The sequence below is a fragment of the Lagenorhynchus albirostris genome, chromosome 17, assembly GCF_949774975.1.
Source record: "Lagenorhynchus albirostris chromosome 17, mLagAlb1.1, whole genome shotgun sequence".
In the NCBI taxonomy this organism is placed as follows: domain Eukaryota; kingdom Metazoa; phylum Chordata; class Mammalia; order Artiodactyla; family Delphinidae; genus Lagenorhynchus; species Lagenorhynchus albirostris.
In genome coordinates, this window is record NC_083111.1 from 29,060,618 (window position 1) to 29,083,012 (window position 22,395).

The 22,395-nt window shown below is 35.7% G+C and overlaps 1 protein-coding gene across 5 annotated transcripts in view; it reads left to right on the forward strand.

Annotated features, from left to right (window-relative positions):
- Nucleotides 1–22,395, forward strand: part of CPNE3 (copine 3) — a 48,170-nt gene that overhangs the window by 13,988 nt on the left and 11,787 nt on the right. For 4 of the 5 annotated variants that reach the window (XM_060127600.1, XM_060127598.1, XM_060127599.1 and 1 more), the window contains 10 exons: nucleotides 2,270–2,409; nucleotides 2,681–2,860; nucleotides 4,271–4,345; nucleotides 5,669–5,740; nucleotides 9,673–9,756; nucleotides 11,746–11,835; nucleotides 15,820–15,918; nucleotides 18,539–18,625; nucleotides 19,537–19,596; nucleotides 20,146–20,279. In XM_060127600.1, coding sequence (XP_059983583.1) covers nucleotides 2,278–2,409; nucleotides 2,681–2,860; nucleotides 4,271–4,345; nucleotides 5,669–5,740; nucleotides 9,673–9,756; nucleotides 11,746–11,835; nucleotides 15,820–15,918; nucleotides 18,539–18,625; nucleotides 19,537–19,596; nucleotides 20,146–20,279 — 1,013 coding nt within the window. In that variant the 5' untranslated portion in view covers nucleotides 2,270–2,277. The remainder of the gene's footprint in view (nucleotides 1–2,269; nucleotides 2,410–2,680; nucleotides 2,861–4,270; nucleotides 4,346–5,668; nucleotides 5,741–9,672; nucleotides 9,757–11,745; nucleotides 11,836–15,819; nucleotides 15,919–18,538; nucleotides 18,626–19,536; nucleotides 19,597–20,145; nucleotides 20,280–22,395) is intronic. The other variant, XM_060127602.1, reaches the window with a different exon arrangement.

The window sequence follows — 22,395 nt, forward strand, 5'->3', positions numbered from 1 at the left end:
TTTCTGACTTCACTCTGTGTGACAGTCTCTAGATTCATCCACGTCTCTATAAATGACCCAATTTTGTTCCTTTTTATGGCTGAGTAATATTCCATTATATATATGTACCACATCTTCTTTATCCATTTGTCTGTTGAATTTATTTTATTTACTTTTATTTTATTTATTTTATTTTAAAATAAACCATTTCATCCTGTTATCCCCAGTTTGAAAACTTGCAGTGGTGCCTTCTTACGCACCTACTGAGTCCTTCAACCTGGCTCTCAGGACACTCTAAACTTGCCCTGCTTTCTGTCTTGCTTGGCTTTCCCCGACACAGATGCTCGCTTCTCTTGTCTTGTTCTTTCCTGTCCCTGTGCTGTTTCCCTCTTCATCTGTTTAAATGAGATTTCAAAGCCTGGGCAGTGTCAGTCTCACCTGCACTCTTAGTACTGTTAATTCTCCTCTGTCTGCTTTATTGATTTCTCCTTGACCTTAGTATCTTTCGTACAGGTTGTCAGTACCGTGTATTTTACCACTTAATAATTTTGATGCATGTAAAGTGGCCAAAAAAAAAAAAATCTGACTTCATAGTAAAAGGCCATAGTAGTTTTAGTCTTACTACAACATCCCTATGTAGGGAATTTAGGAAGCAAATTGGGAATTTGTGAAGTTTGTTGCTTATTAGGGAATAATTCTCTTCTCAGGTGAAGGGACATACATATATCATGGCTTTTAAAAGGAATTTTTAGCTACTAAGACTACAAAACCTACCTTATTATTCTGTTTAATTTAGGAATCTTAAATGCTAGTATTGCATTTTTTGACACACATTGAGGATTGCTGCTGTTTTTAGAGTCTAACAGAGTATTTAGTTTCTATAAGATATGAGTTGTTTTTTGACACTGCCAAAGAGCTCTTCTAATAGTGATCCTTATTATTTCAGAACTGATCACACATTTTGTACAGCACAGAAATCCTGTTTGAATCTAACAAGATGATGAGTAGATTTGTTCCTGTAGTCCCAGAATGTAAGCTAAATCTCAGAGTGGAAGACAAGGGCACTAACTACTTACTCCACATTCTAAGGATGTTGCCAGCAGCTCTAGGGGAGGAGGTACCTTTCTGCCTCCAGAACCTGCAACCTCCACTTTGCTTTAGACAGGTGGCTAAGTGGACTTCCAGCTGGGGCATGTAATGTCTTCTTCCTCTTCTTGGTGACACCTGCAGGCCCTTTCTTTCCCTGGGTTCAGGAAGGAAAGTAGATCACCCTCAACACTGCATCATCTCTCAGGGCCAGCCCCCAGCTAATCCTCCGTCTCCCCAGTCTTCTTCATATAATGATTGGAGGTTGGGGCAAGGAGGGCTGGGTGAAAGTTAGGCTAACTCTGGTCTTTCTTAGCAAGTCTTGACGAAAGATGAGCCATGCCTATTTGCTGGATGCTCTCTGTAGGATGGTGGGTTTGTCAACCTTGTCTGCACATGGAAATCATCCAAGGAGCCAATGCCCAGGTTGCACCCTAAACCAATTAGATTACATCTCTTTGTGTGGGACACCAGCATCCGTGGCTTTGAAAGCTCCCCTGGTGATTCCAAAAGCAGCAAAGCTTGAGAACCACTGCTGTAAAATGTGCGGGGATGGGGTGAGGAGGGGAGGGGTGTTTGGGGTCTTTTATTCCCCAGGCTTGGGTCTTAGCCAAAATTTCCTTGAAAATGGCAAATATCTTACTCAGTATCTTGTCAGATAAACAAAGATAAAATTAAGGTTGAGGTTTAATCTGTTTTGTTTTATAGCAGAAGGCTATGTTTAAAAGAAGGATCAAGATTATACTTGGACTTTTTCTGAATGGTAAAATTTGTAGTGATGAAAAGATTAATATGTCTTTTTTGCCATCTTCAAAGCTTCATTTTATTGTCACACAGTAAATGAGTTTTATCCCAGCAAGAGAATCTGACTGAAACAATATCACTGGCATGGGCTAATAAGACATCTGAATTGCCTGGAAGCACATATAACAAAGTCTTATTCTAGCAAGTTCACTCTGTTATCCTATTCTGACAATTTGTCTTAAGAATTCAGATACTTCATTAGGAATGCATGTGCCTCTTTTTTTTGGCCATGCCGCGCAGCTTGCAGGATCCTAGTTCCCTGACCAGGGACCGAACCCAGGCCCTGGCAGTGAAAGTGTCGAGTCCTAACCACTGGACTGCCAGGGAATTCCCAAGGAATGCATGTGCTTCTTAAAGGCACCATTTCACCAGCTTTCTCATTTCTTTGTTTTTCTTACAGCTCAAGAGATGGCTGCCCAGTGTGTCACAAAGGTGGAACTGAATATTTCCTGTGACAATCTTTTGGATAAAGATGTAGGGTCAAAGTCAGACCCTTTGTGTGTGTTATTTTTGAATACGAGTGGTCAACAGTGGTATGAGGTAATGTTAAATACTTGTAGGTGAAAAGCAATCTGTATTGCTCTTTTGATAATATGAAGAGTTTATTAAAAATGTTAAAAATAATAAAACCATCTCATCTGTTATTGCAGTTTTTTGGGCAAGTTTGTCCTTGATTGTGAAATTTTTCATACACATATAAACACTTCCTTTAGCTACCATGCCTGTATTTAGTTACATGTAGTAGTAAAGATATTAAACACATGCACTTTTGATCTGAAGAAACTTTTTTATTTTGGGGGAGTGAATATAGGTTGACCGCACAGAAAGGATTAAGAATTGCTTGAATCCCAAATTTTCCAAGACATTTATTATTGATTACTACTTTGAAGTGGTTCAGAAATTGAAATTTGGGATTTATGACATTGACAACAAAACTATCGAGCTGAGTGATGATGACTTCCTAGGAGAATGTGAATGTACCCTTGGACAAGTGAGTATATATAGTATAAATGTTTTGTCTAAATTTGAACCAAAGAATTGGGTGTTTCTGATAAGTGCTCATTAGTTTAATTGCTAAAGTTGAAAAACGCTGTAATTACTTTAAAGACTGAGTTCATATATTAGTATGTTTTGCTTGAACATTATAGAATTTATCTTATTTTTCATGAGGATAGGGACCATGCGTGTATGGGTGTTTCATTCAACATTTCAATAAATAATACCATTGCTCTAACTGCTTGTCTGCTGTTTGCAGATTTCAGTACAGTATTGTTCTTTTGTTTAAGTCATAAATGCTGTCAAAGTAACAGCAGCTTCTCCGATGTTCTAACTAGCATGACTGGTGCCCCTTGAGCCCACCCTCCCCACCTCCCCCCCCGCATCCCGGCCCCAGCACCATCCCTTTACCTGGCTTGCTCCTCCTCTAACCTTAGGTATGGACCTTACTCCCCCTAGCAAGCCTTCTCTGACGCCCTAGAGTAGTTTGGATCACCTCCGTGTGCTCGCTTGGTCCTCTCTACCGCTTCTACCTTAACACTGACCATATTTTATTGTAGTTGCTTAATTGTCTGTTTTTTTAGGACATTACAGGTTGGGTCAGAACAGGGGTGTGTCTGTGGGCTCACCATTGTGCTTCTAGCTCAGTTTGACTTGTAAGGAGAGATCATGACCATTTATGATAGAATAGGGAAGGCTTCAGGAGGGAGGAGTCATTTTTTTTCAGTGGGTGACATCTATTTCTAAGATTTGTCTTTTATGAGTTTATTTTTTAGTGTTGAATTTTTTGGAGATCATGTTATTTCCTATGTCTCAAGGACAACATGGAGCTGATCAATTTTCTCAAACTTTGATAAATAGTATCAAAGAGAAAATTAAAGAAGTATTGATTGGGAAAAAATCACAGTGTATCTAAAATTATAATAAATTTGAGAAATGGATCTATTTGAGAGTACCTAGGTCTACTATATTATTTTAATCAAAATGATATCTTGTGGGGATTATATACTGAAGTTATGTTTCAGCTGAAAAATTGAATCCCATTTATTGAGTATTCTAAGACCTACGTTTTACCTACAGGGGTTTCATTTCAGCTCAGTGATTTGTATATGATGAGAATCTGGCCCTCTTTTTTCATTACAAGGAAGGATTTAACTTTGAAGTAGTTGATAAAGAAACTAGTGGGTGGGGAGATTTTATCTATCCGGATTGGCTCCTTGGAAATCTTTTGCAGTGGGTGTAGATGTGTTTTATAATCTCTAAGTCTTTAAGGAATGGACTTAATGTTTCCATTTCTAATGACTTTAAGTGAACTTTATACTCAACCCTTTTTGAAACCATTTCAATCTAAACATTCACATGTTGAAGTGAAATAGCTCTTTCTATCACTTTCCAATTTTAACAGATTGTTTCCAGTAAGAAACTAACTCGACCACTGGTGCTTAAAAATGGCAGACCTGCAGGGAAAGGAAGCATTACGGTAACGATAAGATTTTTGTCTTTTTTCCTCCGAAGATTTAGCATAATAGGACGTGCTAAAACTGTGTATATCAGACAAATATTCCACAGCCATGCTTTATCATTTGATCCTGAATGTTGCCTTGCCTTAAAGTGATCACAACTGGAAACTGTGTATATCAGACAAATATTCCACAGCCATGCTTTATCATTTGATCCTGAATGTTGCCTTGCGTTAAAGTGATCACAACTGGAAACTGTGTTGTGCCAAAAAGAAAGAAAAATGCAGTGTGGGAATCCCTTCTTTGAGTTTTTTAAGCTGCCTATAGAGTCAGGCACATCTTGGTAATGCTTGCCTCTTCCCGATGGAAGCGTAAATTCCCAAGTGGGAAGCAAATTACTTAATAATCTGAATGGATCAATTTGGCTCTCAACAAAGCAAACATGGCAGAGACTTTGCGTAATGGTTTTGATTCCAGAATGATCTCGTATTATGACATGGCCATTGAACCTCTTAACTCTTAACCATGTTTCTTTTGTGCTTGCACTTTGCTGTCCAAATTTTCCATTGCTGATTACTGGACCTGGGCAAATGAATATATGCATTATCTTGTTTCAGATTTCAAATTACATAATGCCATGCTTTTACATATTTTATCTTCTAGAGTTTCTGTCCAGGTAATCACTGCCTGAAGAGATAGTTGTTTTACTTTAGCTCTGCCTGAGAAGGCTGGCTCTCTGAGAAAACCGTGTTTGAAGATTATTGCGATTATCAAACACATTTCTCTGAGCAGCTGTTTTGCCCTAGTTTAGATTCCTGAGGCATAAGAATGTTCAGTCTTTTGAGGGTGTTGACTTCTGTGTGTGGGACAGAGATCATTATCAGTAGTTAGCTTTATTGCTTTTGGGGTCATGATAGCCTGGAATTTATTTTTAGTAGAATAAGTCTTTCAGTTACCTTGGATGAAAATATTGATCCGATATTTGAATTTATAGTGTGTGATTTACTCATGCTTCTCAATGTTTGGAGAGCTCTCACTAGTGTTGTGCAATCTTCCAGGGCTTTGATTTTTCACTGGAAGAGGGAAGATCCAGTTTGGGCAACAGCATTAAAAAGGAAGTTGCATAATGCAGACTAGGCATATTTTGGGAAAATATTTATTTCACATGCATAAAAGAAATAGTGATAAATCTTTCTTAATGGTACCATTTTGTTATTAAACCTTTTAGAATTCACATATTAGTATAGACTTTATATACCATTAGATAACAGAATAATTCTGTACTTCCTGAGTATATCAAAATCCCCAAAACATGTTCTTTCACTTACCTTGTCTACTCATAGATTTCAGCTGAAGAAATAAAGGATAACAGAGTTGTCTTGTTTGAAATGGAAGCAAGAAAACTTGATAATAAGGTAGGTAGGTGATGCAGATTTCAACAAGGGTATCATGTTTTGCCTCACATTGATTCCTTTTTGAGAAAATAATAATGGAATTAATATTATGAACTCTGTCATCTAAGCATCACTTTGAGTGTTAGTTACTTCCGAATTCTGCTTTCTGTTTGTGTGTGTGTTTAAGCAGAAGCCATTTCTCTTTACCTCTTTCCTCTAGAGGTAATCAAAGTGTTTGTATAGCTTAAAAGAAGAATTAATACAATCATTAATGTTACTGTAAGAGGCATTTGAGAGTGTATTTGGATTACTTAAGGAAAAAAGTGAAAATTCCATGCTTTATTAATTAGACTTTCCTCTCTGCGTTCAAAAGTCAATTTTTCTTGAAGAATGAGTACCAGTACATAAGAACACAGCAGTTTCGTTTATAGCATGGTTTGGAATAATTCCTTGAGTGATTTTTGTATGTAATCCTGTAATCCAATCATTAGTCTTCATCATTTTCATATACCTTACAATTCAGTGTGCACATATCTTAGACTAGTAGCCAGTATCTTTTTTTTTGGACAAGTTTAAACATATACAAAAATAGAAAAGTATTTTTTTAAAAATCCCATGTTCCCACCACTTATCTTTAACAGTTTTAACTCATGACCAATTTTGTCTCATCCCTACCCCTATCTACTTTCTCTCCTCCCAGACGTCACATCATTTCATCCATATATGTTTTGGTGTATCTCTAAGGACTTTTAAAATAATATAATTGGTTAATATGTCTCTTAAATTTTTTTAATCTATAAATTCTTCTCTTCCTTTTACTTCTTCCCTTCCTCCCTCTCTTCCTCTCTTATTCCCTTTCTCTCTCCCCCTCCCTCCTATCCATCCATGGAATTTATTCAATAAACTGACTCCTTTGTCCTATAGAAGTTTCCACACACTGTATAAGCTAATTAAATCCCTGTGGTGTCATGTAACATGTTCATCTCTCCACCTTTATTTCCTGATTTCTGTAAGCTGGAATTGAATCTAGAGGTATGATCTGGTGGTATCTTGAATTGGTATGAGTTTCATAGGTGGTGGCATTAATTCCATCAAGAGGCACACATTGTCAAGTTCTGTCTTTTGGGGTATTAGTGACCATTGATGACAACTATCTAGATATATTATTTTATTAAGGGTCTTAAAATAGTGATATTCTCATGCTATCATCGCTTCTTCATTTACTTGTGAGAATACTTCTACAGAGAGAAATATTCTTCTTCACATTAGGTATTTATTTATTCTGAGATACAGTTTGTCCAGAAAAGGCAAGTTGAAATGTGTGATTTTTTAATCATATTTACCATTTTTCAAAATAATAAATTCCTCTATATGTGACCAATGAGGACTTTAAAAAATTTTTTTAGTATTGCTGTGAACTATATTGATTAATTCTTATTGATGCCTAAAGTATCCCAACTTTAGCCTATGGGAGGGAACCTATTTAAGTTTGTTCATGAGACCATTTGGCATGACCCCAGAGGTCTCTGGATAGCTTCCTGCTCTGTGGCATGACAAATGTTCCAGGCTTATTTTATCTGATTTCTGCTCCAGATTGACAGATCAAAGGGAGCCTTTCTACGATGAGTCCACAATGTGGTACTAGAAGTGCTTAACATTTATTGATTGTTGTCACTCATTGTTTCTAGGATTTTTCAGTGGACAGATATAGGAAAGTCTTTTCTTTTTTAAGGGAAACTAAATCATAAATTTGTACAACGATTTCCAATTTAGATGTAGAATTACAAGGCTGTATTTCTTTAATTCTGTAGTCAGCACCTCTTTTCACTTACGTCAAAAATGTTGATTCCCAAAGATACTAACATAATTGCTTATCTGTTTTGTCCTATATAATATCTAATAGTTTAAGAATATAAATATTCATGTTACAATTAAAATATTTTTACTGAAAACAGTTTGAGCTTTCTTTGAAGTTCTTTTTGTCTTTAGGCTTATATATTCCACTTGAGTTCTACAGTTCAACTCTTGTGTTTCAAATAATTCTTCTCTGAATGGTTATGCTGTAACATTAACACATAATCGAATTTTGCTTTTGATATTTAGGGATTGCTTTACAATTTTTTTTTGATTTAATTTTGTTTTACAATCATGTATAAGATGGTTCCAAAGCCAAATCTAGGCATCAGTAGGCATTAGGCATCAATAAGAATTAATCAAAACAAGGTATGTTCAAGAAATTTAGCATCTTTCCCTGTCTGCTCTATATTTTTTTCTCTTTCCTGGCTGTATGTAATACTTTTTTAAAATTTATATTTTATGGTTTAATCCTTCATTTTCCAAAAAAACTAAGTTGTTTTGTGTGTGTCTATACATGTGCATATGCATATGTATGTCTGTGTGTATATGTCTCTGTGTATATATAAACATACAAATAGACATACATGTGTATATCTATATACATAGATATGTGTGTGCATGTGTGTATGTATGTATTTGTATTTATATTCCCCAGCCTCAGCCCATGAGTAAGTGTAGCATAATATATTATGCATACGTTCCTCTACCTTGCTTTTTTGACTTAACTTATCCCAGAGTCAGGGACTTTTAATTCTTATTTTAGTTCTACTACTGTCATATTAATGAACTTTCAAACAAGGTCTGTTTTCTGACCTTCAATATGGTAATAATGATATTCTGCCTTTCTCAAAAGATTATTTCTAAGATAAGTGAGACAGGGCATGTTAATGTGTTTTTGGAAAGTTAACTCCTCTATGTATAATGCTGTTCTTAGTTTTATAAAATGGGGCATAGAGAGGCTTATTACATTACCTAAGGTTCTTCTTGAAGATAAGATTAAATTTTAAAAGTTCTGCTTAGTCTTTTTGTTTACATTTTTGACTGTGCCGATAGTGTTACTTTCTTAACATTAGATTGTGCTGAGGAAGGAAGTAATATTATCTTCTTAATTTAATACTGAGGTAAATTCAGGACTGAAAAAAATCTTCAATTTAGCGACATATCTGTGTATATTACTGTGAGATTAACAGGTGTCCTTTCTGTTTCACAAATAATAAGTAATATATGCTAAGGAGTATAGAAATTTCAAAATGAAGATAAAATAAAAATGAGAAAATAAAATCATCCACAATCTTACTATCTGAGTTTTACCTCTGGGAACGATTTGTACATTCTTCCAGAATTTTATCTCCCTATGTAAGAGAGTGTGTGTGTGTGTGTGTGTGTGTGTGTGTAAGATGGCGATAAGGGTATTTTTGAACACTCATTGTACTTGAGCATTATACAGGAGTGCTGTGATGTGGTGAATTACAGAGGAAATAGGGAATGTACTTTGTGCCCTTGAAGTACTTCTGTTGTGCATTCCACATATCTACTTGTGTGTGCTCCTTTGTGTGTGTAAAGAAATGTGCGGGATTGCTGAAGGAGTATTGGACATAGAAGGGTAAGATATGAACTCAAAGCTCAGATCCATCAATTAATTAGTTGTATGATCTTGACAAAGTCATTTAACTCCTCTGAATCCATTTTCTCGTTCTGTCTCTCATGGAGTTAGTATGACTAATGTATGGGATCATTTATATAAAACTACTCAGTGCTATGTGAATGAATGAACACTGTTAATAATGAAAACAAGCTAAAAACATATTGTATTGATAACGGGTCCTATTGATCACTGTATTTTAAAGCCATCATGTAAGGGTGTGATACACAGGATTATGAGCATTTATCACAAGTGCCTTAAAAGTTCTCCTGGTAGACTTGAGCAGGCTCATATGTTTGTGAGGAAGGTGTTGGGATTTGTATTTACTGCTGTATTGTACTGTATATATCTTTACTATAGAGTTAAACTTCAGGTACTGCTGACATGTAACATGTATAAAGTGTGGTTTCACATGGTTTAGGAGGAGAATAATTGCTTTTTTATTTTAATGTAGGATCTATTTGGAAAGTCAGATCCATACCTGGAATTCCACAAGCAGATGTCTGATGGAAACTGGCTAATGGTTCATCGAACAGAGGTGAATATCTGAATTTGAAAAGTAGGGTTGAGGTTTCCTTTGGAATTGTAGTAATCTGAATTTTTAAAAATTATGATTGGCGCAGTGGTTGAGAGTCCGCCTGCCGATGCAGGGGACACGGGTTCGTGTCCCGGTCCGGGAAGATCCCACATGCCACAGAGCAGCTGGGCCCGTGAGCCATGGCCGCTGAGCCTGCGCGTCCGGAGCCTGTGCTCCACAATGGGAGAGGCCACAACAGTGAGAGGCCCGCATACTGCAAAAAAAAAAAAAGAAAAATTATGTATTTATAAAAATATTAATCTGAGTTCAGATACATATAATTGCCAGAGACACAAAGTCAGCATGCTCATTTTTTTTCTTTTAATGAGGAGGTGCTACTATGCTTAATTTTTAAAACCCTATAAAGAACACTAAAATGTATACCAGTGTATCCCTCACCTAGATTGATCAAATGGTCATAACTGCATACATGTGTGTTCTCTCTCTCTCTCTCACACACATATCCATGCCCTTTTGCAAAACTATCCTAATGTAGGCTGCAGACATCATGACTTTCCACCTTTAAATGCTACAGTAGGTATTTCTCAAGAACAAGGGCATTTCTCTACACCTCCATAACTGAGAGCATTAACATTGATTTAGTAACATCATCTAATATACCATTCATCTTCAGATCTCCCCAATTTTCCCACGTTTTATATATGTTTTGTTTTGTTTAATACAGGATCCAATCAAGGTTCACGTTTTGCATTTGGCTATTACGTTCCCAAAATAGTCCTCTTCTCCCTACCTCCCTTATACCTTCAGGCTATGAATCTCTTGAGTAATCAAGATCAGTATGTCTAACATACTGGATTCTTTTGTTTCCTCACAATTAGGTCCAGATCAAACATTTCCATCTAGAACACAGTATGTGTATCTTCCATCATCAAGGTGTGTCAGGATGCCCAGTACTGATGATTCCAGTCTGGGCTACTAGGTTAATCTGGTGACCACCAGACTGTGCCATGATAAAGTCTCACCTTTTTCCCTTTGTAATTAATAAATGATTGCAGTGTGATTCTTTGAGACTGCATGACTAACCTCCATTTCGCCCAGTGGTCTTAGCATCCATTGATGATCCATACCTGAATCACTTATATTGGAGGTTGCAGATACTCTTATTTCTCTCACTTTTATTTTTAGAATCATTATAGACCCATGGATTGTTATAGTATATTCACTGTGTTTATAATTCATTACTGTCATGACTTTTGCTGCTCATATTAATCCAAATTTGACCAGGAAGAGCTCCTTCAAATGGTTCTTGGGTTCTTTTAACAGGACTCCATTAGTCTTTAAGCAGTCTCTTATTTTATGTGAAATTATGTTCTTAATTCAACATGTACCTAACCTGTCCCAAGTCTGGAATGAGCTATTTCTCTTATGGAACCCTATTCCTTTAAGAGTGTAGTAGTATTTGGACAGTAGGGTATATGAGTGCTCATTCTACTGGGATGTCATTGCTTTTAGACCTTTTCAATGGACACAACTGAGAAATATGTATATTTGTGTATAGATGTTTATTATATATACATATTTTAAAATTTTTAAATTATGAATTTAGACTATTTTTCCACTTCACAACCAACATAGCAAGGTTCTTTCTGAGCCTTTCTTATTCCATATTTGAATCTTATGTCCTGCTGTGAAAACTCTGGTTTCCAACAAAACCAATAATCTTCTCTAATTTTTAAGTGCACCTTATAAAGAGTGGATATATTTCCCAGTTTTTTTCTTTCTCACAGTGTATCACAATTAGACAATCTATCACATTTTTCATATAACAGGTGTATAATATTATCCTAGCTAGGTTTTCATTGACAAAGTTGGGTGGGTGAAGAGGTGAAAGATGAATGATGAGAGTGGTAGGAATCTAGGAGAGGCAAGAACAAAGCATTAATGAATGGAATATTTTTCTAACTTGTCTTTAAATCTTTTTTTTTATAGGTTATTAAAAACAACTTGAATCCTGTTTGGAGGCCTTTTAAAATCTCTCTTAACTCCCTGTGCTATGGAGATATGGATAAAACTATTAAGGTAATTTGAAATTATACATATATTATATATACACACACACTCACTGCTTTTATAAATTATTTCATTAAATAGTATTTAAAGAAAGAAATGTTTGAATTTTATTTACATTATGAATAATAACATAGAAATGTTTCTGGTAAGTAGTCAGTTTGAAGGAGCAGACATTTTGAGTGATCTGTTGACCTAATCCTTAATCAAACATTGTGATTTTTATTTTTTTAAATAAAATATTTAAGTCTTCCTTTTAATAAGATTCCTCTACTCTGTGAATAGGAACCTTTAACTACACTCTTTGCCTTCGGTGTGTTCTTTGCAGATAAAAAAAGATGTTACTTTAACTGAGAACCCAGAGCTTCCTCCTGCCCTTAGCACAGAGCAGAATAGTGGTGACATTTTCTGTCACTGATATTTTAAGAGTAAGGTAAAATTTATTAAAACATTTGGATGGCTTTAGTTTTAGAGATTTTAGAGGAAAGCAGAGCGGAAACAGGGAGCAGAAGCAGATAGCTAAGAATTTCTTTTAATGTTTTCACTTATAGCCGTTTATCAAAATAGATACATTATTTTTAAGACACTTTTATACTAGAGTCACTTTGTTACGTAAGATTCCAGGTAGAACCCCTTTCTTATGTTCAGAAGTCAGCAAACTGAGGTGAGTTGTTTGTTTATTTGTTTCATTTTTGTTGTTGGTGGTTTTTTTTTGATAATTAGTATGGTGAAAGCAGGAAAGGTGATGGCCTGGAACAAGCAAAGGACTTAAAGAGTCAAACCGTAGTCCAAGACTTGACTTAGGTCCTTAACCAGCTAAGGGTTCTTGGGCAGGTTATCTAACTTCTTTACTTATATAGTAGAGAAAATAATGTCTACATAACAAAATAACATAAGGATTATATTAATAAAAGTGAAAAGTTTTATAAACTCCTAAACACAGTAGAGGTGCTGTTATTATTGAAAACTACTTCATTTCTTAGATCCATAAATTTTGTCCTCATTTTGCAGAGAACTTTAAAAATCAATGAGTGTGATTTGTGTGATATTTCAAATAGCAGTGAATGTCTAGGTACAAAGTAAATACTAGAAAAGTAGCTTTACAAATTACTTTTTACTGTTATTAAATCTAGAACTTTTGCTTTTCACATTAAAAATAGTAAATTGAAGCTTCATTAGATCTCAGAAGCAAGAAAGGCTGGGGAAAAAAGATGCCTAAACTGTAACTATTTGACTGATTGTAATAATATGTTAACAATGAAACAATGTTTTTTTAAACTTTTTTTTTTATGCACAGTGGCATGCTTACAGGGCTATTTTGTTATAGTAAGTAAATTGATTTTCTGAGCTTTCTCTGATGAATGTCTTCCAATTCTTAAAAGTTTCTCCATTTGTTTTGACTATATACAACTTGGTTTGCCACACCATCACTGTCTTTATTTCTTTAGTTCTGTATTTCTTTGCAATATCAGAAAGTCATACATCAGTGATTCTCTTGGTATTTGGAAACTGGTTAGAGGTGTAGTAAAGAGTTATAGAGCAGAGAGTAGAGTCAGAATCATCAGTTTCTTTGCTGCAGTATGAATGTGCCAGTGTTATCACTCTAGCATGTATTATTATTTTCATAAAATCGTGCAAGTAAGAAAAATAATCATGCATGCCTAAATGGGGAATGCCTTAGTGAATGTAGTATTGTGTGATGTGTGCATTCTTTTACATGTATACATATGCACATATGTGTATATGCATACATTTCAGTTTCACAAACATTGCTGATGGTGTTGTTTAAAACAGCCAATGTTACTAGTTTTTAAATTCTTGAGAAGAGAAATTAAATGACACAAATCATTACATCATTTACCTCAAGCTGTATCTGAACATATGCCAGCATTATAAATGTCACATTTTCCTTTAGCATCAAACATTTGCCTTTAATGAGGCAACAGTGAACTTTTCTTATATATTTATTGTAGTGTTATTGGGAATTACATTTTAAAAATGTTTTTACACTCCCTGAAGTTTCGGACAGTCTAAACATGAATAGTTTTAGCTCCTGCATAAGCTTTGTTTAAATAAAATCTTGGCCTTATCAGAGCTTGATCTTGTTGTCTTAGGTATAAATTGGAGTTTCCTGAGTGCAAGTCTAAAATGTAACATTCTGTTTTCCATAATAAAAAAAAACTCTTAAAAATGAAATTATTAAAATATTAAGATTGTTTTGACTTTATCTTAATTTTAGTTCCTCTAGAAAAAGTTATTAAGGTGATTAATTTTCTTTTCTGTCAGATAAAGGGCTTTTGGTTTAAAAATTGAGTATCGGATATGTAGGGCAAGAGTTAGCAGGTCAGAATTGATCAGTGACTGAAGTGCTGGGAACAAATAAAAACCCTTACTGTTGCTCAAAATTGCAATTCTAGACCTTGTTTGTTTTATTTATTGATTGTTTGATTTTTAGTCTTCCTGAATAATAATGAAAATATAAGGGGTGAAAGACTTCCTGTTATGATAAGCACTCAATTCACCTCTTAGAGAACTGAGAAGAAAATAAATCAGTTTGCTAGGTGAATATATATAAATCCTGAGCATTTTAGCTTGGTGATTAATATAACTTTGTAAAGGATTATAGCAGGATGGAAGACTGGCATAGGGTAAGATGCAAATTGCTTCTAAGGTACAGGCTTTTATTTTAAATCATAGGCTATAGAAGGATTCAAAAGTTTCCTTGGAACAGATTTACATTGTTGGTTACCACACAAGATATGTCATCTTCTAAGACTATTTAATTCTTCTCCTACCTGACAAGCCTCAGTAAATATTGTGTGCAATGCATGTAATAAATGTTTGCAGAAAGAAATGTTTGAAATTACAAAGCACTATAAAAACATCGGGACTTCCCTGGTGGCGCAGTGGTTGAGAGTCTGCCTGCCGATGCAAGGGACACGGGTTTGTGCCCCGGTCCGGGAAGATCCCACATGCCGCGCAGTGGCTGGGCCCGTGAGCCATGGCCGCTGAGCCTGCGCGTCCGGAGCCTGTGCTCTGCAACGGGAGAGGCTGCAATGGGAGAGGCCACAGCAGTGAGAGGCCCGCGTACCGCAAAAAAAAAAAAAAAAAAAAAAATCGGTTATTTATGATCACAGTGAACACCTCTGTTTGCTAAGAGTTCACATCACCTTATTTTCTCATTGCAATGAATATTCAGGTATTCTTGTGAATATTTACTCTTTGGCTACATCTGTCAACCTGGTGCAAAACTGTATGGAAATCAAATACCCTCAGCTCTCTTCTGTCTGCTTCAAGAGAGAGCGAGCCTTTAATGTGAGCCATAGCCAAGATTCCTGTCTTACGTGGAAATAAAATAATTATGACCCAGTATAGATACTTCCTCAGTGTATAAAAAACTGTTTTCCTGGAATTTTCCTTTTCATTGTGAGAGTTGTGATCCTCAGAATGATGCAAATCTGACTTCATCATATCTAACTCCTAATAGAAGCCTAACCTCACCAAACTGCAACTAATGAAATATGTTTTCCGTAGTTACTAATCATCTAGAATTTAATTATACAATTTTTAGCTGCCTAGGATACTGACTTCCTTTCTTCCTCCAGAGAGATAGTGGCTTTAGCCATTGTAAAATGATAACAAGGTAAAAAGCAGATGAGAAAGAAGGTCTAATTCCATTTTGATTTTATCGGCACTTGTAAAGGGCATGTACAGGAACTGGAAACTGCTTAATGTGGAATTTGAACAGTATTTGTGTTTTTCATCTGCCTGTGATGTGTCCTAGAACCCCATTCCAAGGATAGCGAGTGTTTGAAAGTGTTTCAGTATTGTTCCTCTAGGAAGTTAGTTCCTACTTCTCCAAGTAGGACTGTATGTTAAACATTTTCACTAATTTTAATTAAAAGTACACTTCTTGGTAAGTCCCATTTATTGCAGCCAATACTTTTTAACAAAATTATATTGATTTTTATATATTTTTATTATACTTACTTCTAGGTAGAGTGTTATGATTATGACAATGATGGGTCCCATGATCTCATTGGAACATTTCAAACCACCATGACAAAACTGAAAGAAGCCTCCAGAAATTCACCTGTAAGTTGCATCCTTGTCATTTGCATATACCTTATAGTTTGGCCCTGTATTTATTCATTTTTTCTCTTGGCATAGAAAATAGTTTTCCATGCTTTTACTCTATATTATGTAATGCTCTGAAGTCTGTGGATTTTATTTGTTTAGTAGTTGGATGATCCAAAATTCTTACTTGGGATGAGTTTTCATTTGTGTTTTGAGGTTTGGTTTCCTTTGTCTTCAGACAGTTTATATGGTTTGATTGAAAATCCTTTGTTTTAAAGATCTTGGCATTTCACTGGTCACAGTAATTAATATCTACACTAGACAAGTACCTGGACTTGAATTGGGTTCATTTATTCTCCTTTTGGACATTTTACAAATTGGCTTTTACATTCTGCCTGTGGCTTTCCTCTGACTTGTCCTCACCCAAGGGAATGATAAAAGCATAGTTACACTATTTCAAATTACGTAATATTAAGCTGCCATCTAATGGTACTAATTTTGTTAAGATCATTTGTCTGCCTTAACTACGTTCAGTTTATTTATTTATTTATTTTTTGCGGTACGCGGGCCTCTCACTGTTGTGGCCTCTCCCGTTGCGGAGCACAGGCTCTGGACGCGCAGGCCCAGCGGCCATGGCCCATGGGCCCAACCGCTCTGCGGCACGTGGGATTCTCCCAGACCGGGGCACGAACCCGCGTCCCCTGCATCGGCTGGCGGACTCCCAACCACTGCGCCACCAGGGAAGCCCTACGTTCAGTTTATTAGTTATCATCCCCACATATTTCTAAGATTGCTTCTTGAAACTTTTCTGTCTGTAAGGCAGAGTGCCTAAAAACTATTCCAGAGTGTTGTTTCCCTCTTACTTACCTTTCTAGTTTGAATGAAATAAGTTGTTAATTCTCTTTATAGCTTACTTAGAATAATATGAAATGTTTATTACCTGCTTAGAGACCTGAATAATGCTCCTGTATATAGCATTTGCTTCTGAAAATCTCAACATGAGGTTTAAAAGGTAAGAGATTATGGTCAGGTGGGAAGGTCTTTTTTACGAAGTCATGTAGGTGAGTTGACCCAAAAGAGGATACTGATAGTTTTAGATCAAAACGTAAAAGCTAAATGAATAAATAAACCTTATCAGCTATTTGATTTAAATAATTGGGAGAAATGAGTTTTGAACAAACGTAGTGGGACTAGAATTTTCAGTAGGTCATGTAGAGATCTCTAGTCCTGTTCCTACACCCTGGTCACAAAGCCCAGATACTAGAAATAACAGAAGTGCTTGTGTGAAGTAAGGAAGGCTTTCAAATCACACTCAGTGGTTTAAATGCAGAGATTGAATTAGGTTAACAGTTTGAATTAAAACAACAGCAAAATTCAGCTGTAAATATTCTATTTAAAGATTTTTTTTTTATTTTTAAAGGCAGAAATAATGGAAAATAATGAAAATCTGAACATTTAAAATAAAGCAAGCTACCTAAAAGAACTAAATATGAAGAGTGATCTGGATTGTTGTTTCACTGGTTTCAGTGGGCCTCTCACTGTTGTGGCCTCTCCTGTTGCGGAGCACAGGCTCCGGACGCGCAGGCTCAGCGGCCATGGCTCACAGGCCTAGCCGCTCCACGGCACGTGGGATTCTCCCAGACCGGGGCACGAACCCGTGTCCCCTGCATCGGCAGGCAGACTCTCAACCACTGCGCCACCAGGGAAGCCCCTCAAGGAGTTTTTTTAACATCATTTTGTTTTGTATCAAAAGTATTTTTAAATGTTTGATTCTTTGAAAATTAGTAATGCCTCTGTCCAAAGTATATAAGTTGCTTTCTGTTAACCAGAAGAGGTGACTTATCCAGTATTCATTGAGTATCTCTTATTATTAGGCAAGGCAGTGAGAATTTGAAGGTATAACTTGGAAGTGATTATACCCTAGCCATGGAAAAAAATTAATGAAATGAAATAATTGACAACAATACCAAGTATGTAACTAAATTTTATGTGGTTGTAGAAGTTTAATGAGATAGATGGAGATCAGAGAAGCCTAGAACAGGAGTTGATGTTATAGAGGAGGATAACTTTAGCCAAGCCTTACAGAGGGATAACTGGATAGGAGGTGGAAAGGAAGATGATCTGTTTGGAGGAAGAAACTATACTGAGAAGATGTAAGATACTAGATCGATTTCTACACATATTCCCAATGGAAAGAGATGATCTTTGCTGCATATTTTACCATAGAGTTGGGCTTCATATATTTCTGTTTTCTGATGGTTGTTTTTTTTTTCTTTTCTAAGCAGTGTATTTTTGTACTTTGTGTGGGTAACAGCTAGAAGTAATGTTTTATATCCTTTATTATAAAGAAAAAAGGTTATTACTTGGAGCATTTATAAGGAAATGATCTACAGAGGCAAAATTTATACTTAGGAACTATTTTAAAAGGTACACAATTTTAGAAGTCCTTTTTGGAAATATCACTGATAAATATTTCATATATATGACATAGTATGCAGTTGTTTCAGAGTTGTGTTTTATAACAGACCTACATCAGTAGGTGGTTTGATTCCAAGAGAAAAAAGTCATTCATTTAAATTTACATTGACATTTCTTATATCACTAGTAATAATGAACATTTTTGTCTTTCTTCCTACAGGTTGAATTTGAGTGCATAAATGAAAAAAAGAGGCAAAAGAAGAAAAGCTACAAGAATTCAGGTGTTATCAGTGTGAAACAGTGTGAGGTCAGTTTCTCTTGACCACTTATAGTGTAATGAGATCACATTTCGAGTTCTTCTAAACAAACAGTTTGTGTGGACAGTTGAAAATTACATGAGCAACCGGGCACCTTTAGGGAAAAGAAGAGAATAGGAAATAGTAGAGAAATCTTCCAAGTAACTTTGCTTCCAAGGTTTGACAACTTTTTAGCAAAGGACAAAGAATATCAAAGTTTTTCATTATCTTAGGAAATATAAGGCACCGTTGGCATTTTTCCAGCACATTAGTGGAAATGGCTTGACTTAGTGCATCTATCCTGGTCATTATTTCAAGATGAGATGTTATGAGTGAAGGGGAAAAAATCCAAGAGATTTCTTATAAACAAATGGGAGTTTTTGTTTTTAATCTTGCTTATTATACTTAATTAAAGCTCTCAACATATTAGACTCATTACTAGTTTCTTAAAACTTACAGAGTGTGTATTTCATCATTGGCCATTAATATTCTAATCTTCACATTGCTATAATTATCTTGAAGTAAAATCTTACAGATTCGTGACATGTAGGGGCAGGGTGCCTTAAATTCAAATGCAGGGGTGTTTTCCATATGTTTATATCATGTGCTGTTCAGTTTATAGATGGTTTAAAATATATGCCAGGGCTTCCCTGGTGGCGCAGTGGTTGAGAGTCCGCCTGCCGATCCAGGGTACACGGGTTCGTGCCCCAGTCCGGGAAGATCCCACATGCTGCGGAGCGTCTGGGCCCGTGAGCCATGGCCGCTGAGCCTGTGCGTCCGGAGCCTGTGCTCCGCAACGGGAGAGGCCACAACAGTGAGAGGCCCGCGTACCGCAAAAAAAAAAAAAAAAAATGCCGGAGAGCTATTTGCTTTTCTTATGTAGTAGGAGAGTTTTAATTTTAAGTTTACTATTTGTTTTTAGATTACAGTGGAATGTACATTCCTTGACTATATCATGGGAGGATGTCAACTGAATTTTACTGTGAGTAACACACTGAATTTTTCAAAATAGGGCTGTAATGTGATTTTTTTTTCCCTCCATTTTGCAGTGTTCCTTCTTTCACTGCCAAATTGACTTTGTGATGAAATTTATACAATCTATTGAGTATGGTCTCCTCAGAGAGTTTGTTTAGGTTCACCCTGAAGCTTTTGGCCTTGTTAAATATTTTCTCCTGCAAGAAAGCAGATATGTATAAATCAGTGATTATCCTGCAGTAATTTAAATAATAAAAAGCATAATCAAACAAACATACAAAAAAACCAAGCCCTATGCTTAAAGCCATGGATGTAATAATCCATGATTTAAGACATCTAGAAAAATAGGGGTAGCGGGTTGCTTCATGCTGTGGCTTTAATTGTTTAATTGTGTCTGGAAATACCCATAGGCTCAGGCATTTGTTAGGAAATGGCAGTAGCAGGCTCTGGGATGAATGTTTCGGTCTCAAAATTCAATGTTTGTGTTTTCCTGGACATCAAGCAAGGGTGTCCCTGCCTTCATCTCAGTAAGGGCTGCAATTTTGTTATTTGGCAGGTGGGCGTGGACTTCACTGGCTCCAATGGTGATCCAAGGTCTCCCGACTCCCTTCATTACATCAGCCCCAATGGTGTTAATGAGTATTTGACTGCAATCTGGTCTGTGGGACTGGTCATTCAAGATTATGATGCGTGAGTATGACTCCAACACATAACTCCCCAGAAAGGGTAGTTTCTGTATCGTCTGCTGGTTCTCTGATGTAGTTGATGGGATAAGGATGTTGGGGAGGAATAGCCTTCTCCCTAAAATTTCTTGTCTTATCTTTTCTATTTTTCCCTTTGTGACAGTCTTAGTTAGTGTTTACCTTTGACCTCTAATCTCTGGCTGTGATTAGTTGTAATGTATTATATATAGCTTGCTTCTTTAACAGCTGACTGAAGTTGGCAAGGCTTTTAGTTTCTTTGATCTGGTTTCCTTGGGGTTTACTCATTTGGGATAAGTTATCTGTGTAATTGAAGTCCAGAAGACACATTTTGTAAACAGTCATAGATGCTATTTCTTAACATGTCTATTTCCTTGGCAGTCATTGTCAAATTATTTTCTTAATGGTGATTTTCAACAAGTGTTGAAGGATAACTTGACATAATTGCTATAAAATATTTTGAATAGATTCTCAATGGATAGATTTTGAATAGATTTAAATAGGTCTTCTTGAAGGTTTAGTAAACAATAGGAAAAAAATCCACATTATTAACTTTTTGTTCTCAATCTATTAGGGCACAGTAAAAATTTTCACCTATTATTTTATGATAAAAGCCCTTACATATTTGATGGAGCTTTTCATTAATTTGTTATGACATTTAAAGAGATGAAATTTTCAGGCAAATGCAAACAAGTCTAAAGCAGGGGTAGCAGTTTCAGTATCAGCCTAATAGAATTTAAGACAAAATTCATTAAATATAATTTAAAAATTACTTTCTAGGACACCTTATTATATAATCCAAAATGAAAATATAACGGTAGACATGTTTAGTAACAGACTATCAAAATATTTCAATTGAAAATAGCTAGAAATATAATAAAAATTTCAAAGTAACACAGTTGTAATGGGACTTAGATAAAAAGTAGAAAATTTACAGGGTTACTTTCTCAGCCTGGTTCCTGGAAGGTAAAACAAAAGGTTAACTAAAAAAAGTTTACCACATGGAAATTAAAAAAACTCTTAAGTAGTTCTTAGATCAAAGAGGAAATCAAAGTGTAATAACAGACTATCTAGAAATAAAGGGTAATGAGACGACTGTACATGGTCCTGTCTTTATAGAGGAAAATTTCTGGCTTTATGTGTTTTATTTTTAAACAAGAATTGAATATAGAATGAACTAGCTTTTCAACAGAATAAAATTAAAGAATAGGAAGAAAAATATAGATATTGCAATAGTAGGAGATTCCACATACATGTTAGCTATTATGTGTCAGAGAAAATTTTAAATCCTTTTTATATGGTATTCATCAAATCCTCATACTTAGTTGTGAAATAGGTGCTGTTATCATCTTCATTTTACAGGTGAGAAAACTGAGGCATAGGTGATAAAGTAACTTGTCCAGGGTTACTCAGCTGGTAACTGGCAGAGACAGGACTGAACCTGGGCTGTCTGGCTCCAGGGACATGCCCTCACAACTCTGCTGTGCTCTGCTTCCTCCAAACACACAAAATAATGACTTGGAAAGTCACCAAATTAATAAATTAAATGGAGAGATGATTCTTTGCAAGTTCAGCAAAGCTTAGGCAAACCTTTGGCAACACTGACCCCCCCCGAGAAAAAGAGAAAATGTGTAGAATATTAGTTATGAGACAGAGATTATAAGCATAAATTCAGAAAAAAAATTATGTTAATGTTCTGTAAAAGCTTATGCTATTTCATTGAAAAATCTAGGTTAAAGGATGATTTTTTTTAGAAAGCAGTAAATTACCAAATTTGACTCAAAGAAGCAGAGAACCTGTATAGCCCAGGAACCGTGGAAGGAATGGAGTGGCTGGTCAAAGAGCCTCTCCTCACGAAGGCACCGGCCAAGACAACCATAAATTCTACCAAACCTATGAGGAATGAATTCAAACCTGAGAGAATCAAGTGAAAAATATTAGAAAGTGTGAAAGTTTAAAAGGTGGTCAGATAAAACATAAAATAAAAAATCAAGTTTTCACTAACCAGCAAAAACCAAATGAAGAAATTATAGTGGATGAAAGATCACAATTCATAATGCAAAAAAAAATGAGAGTGAATTTAGTAAAAGGTCTAGGATCTTTAG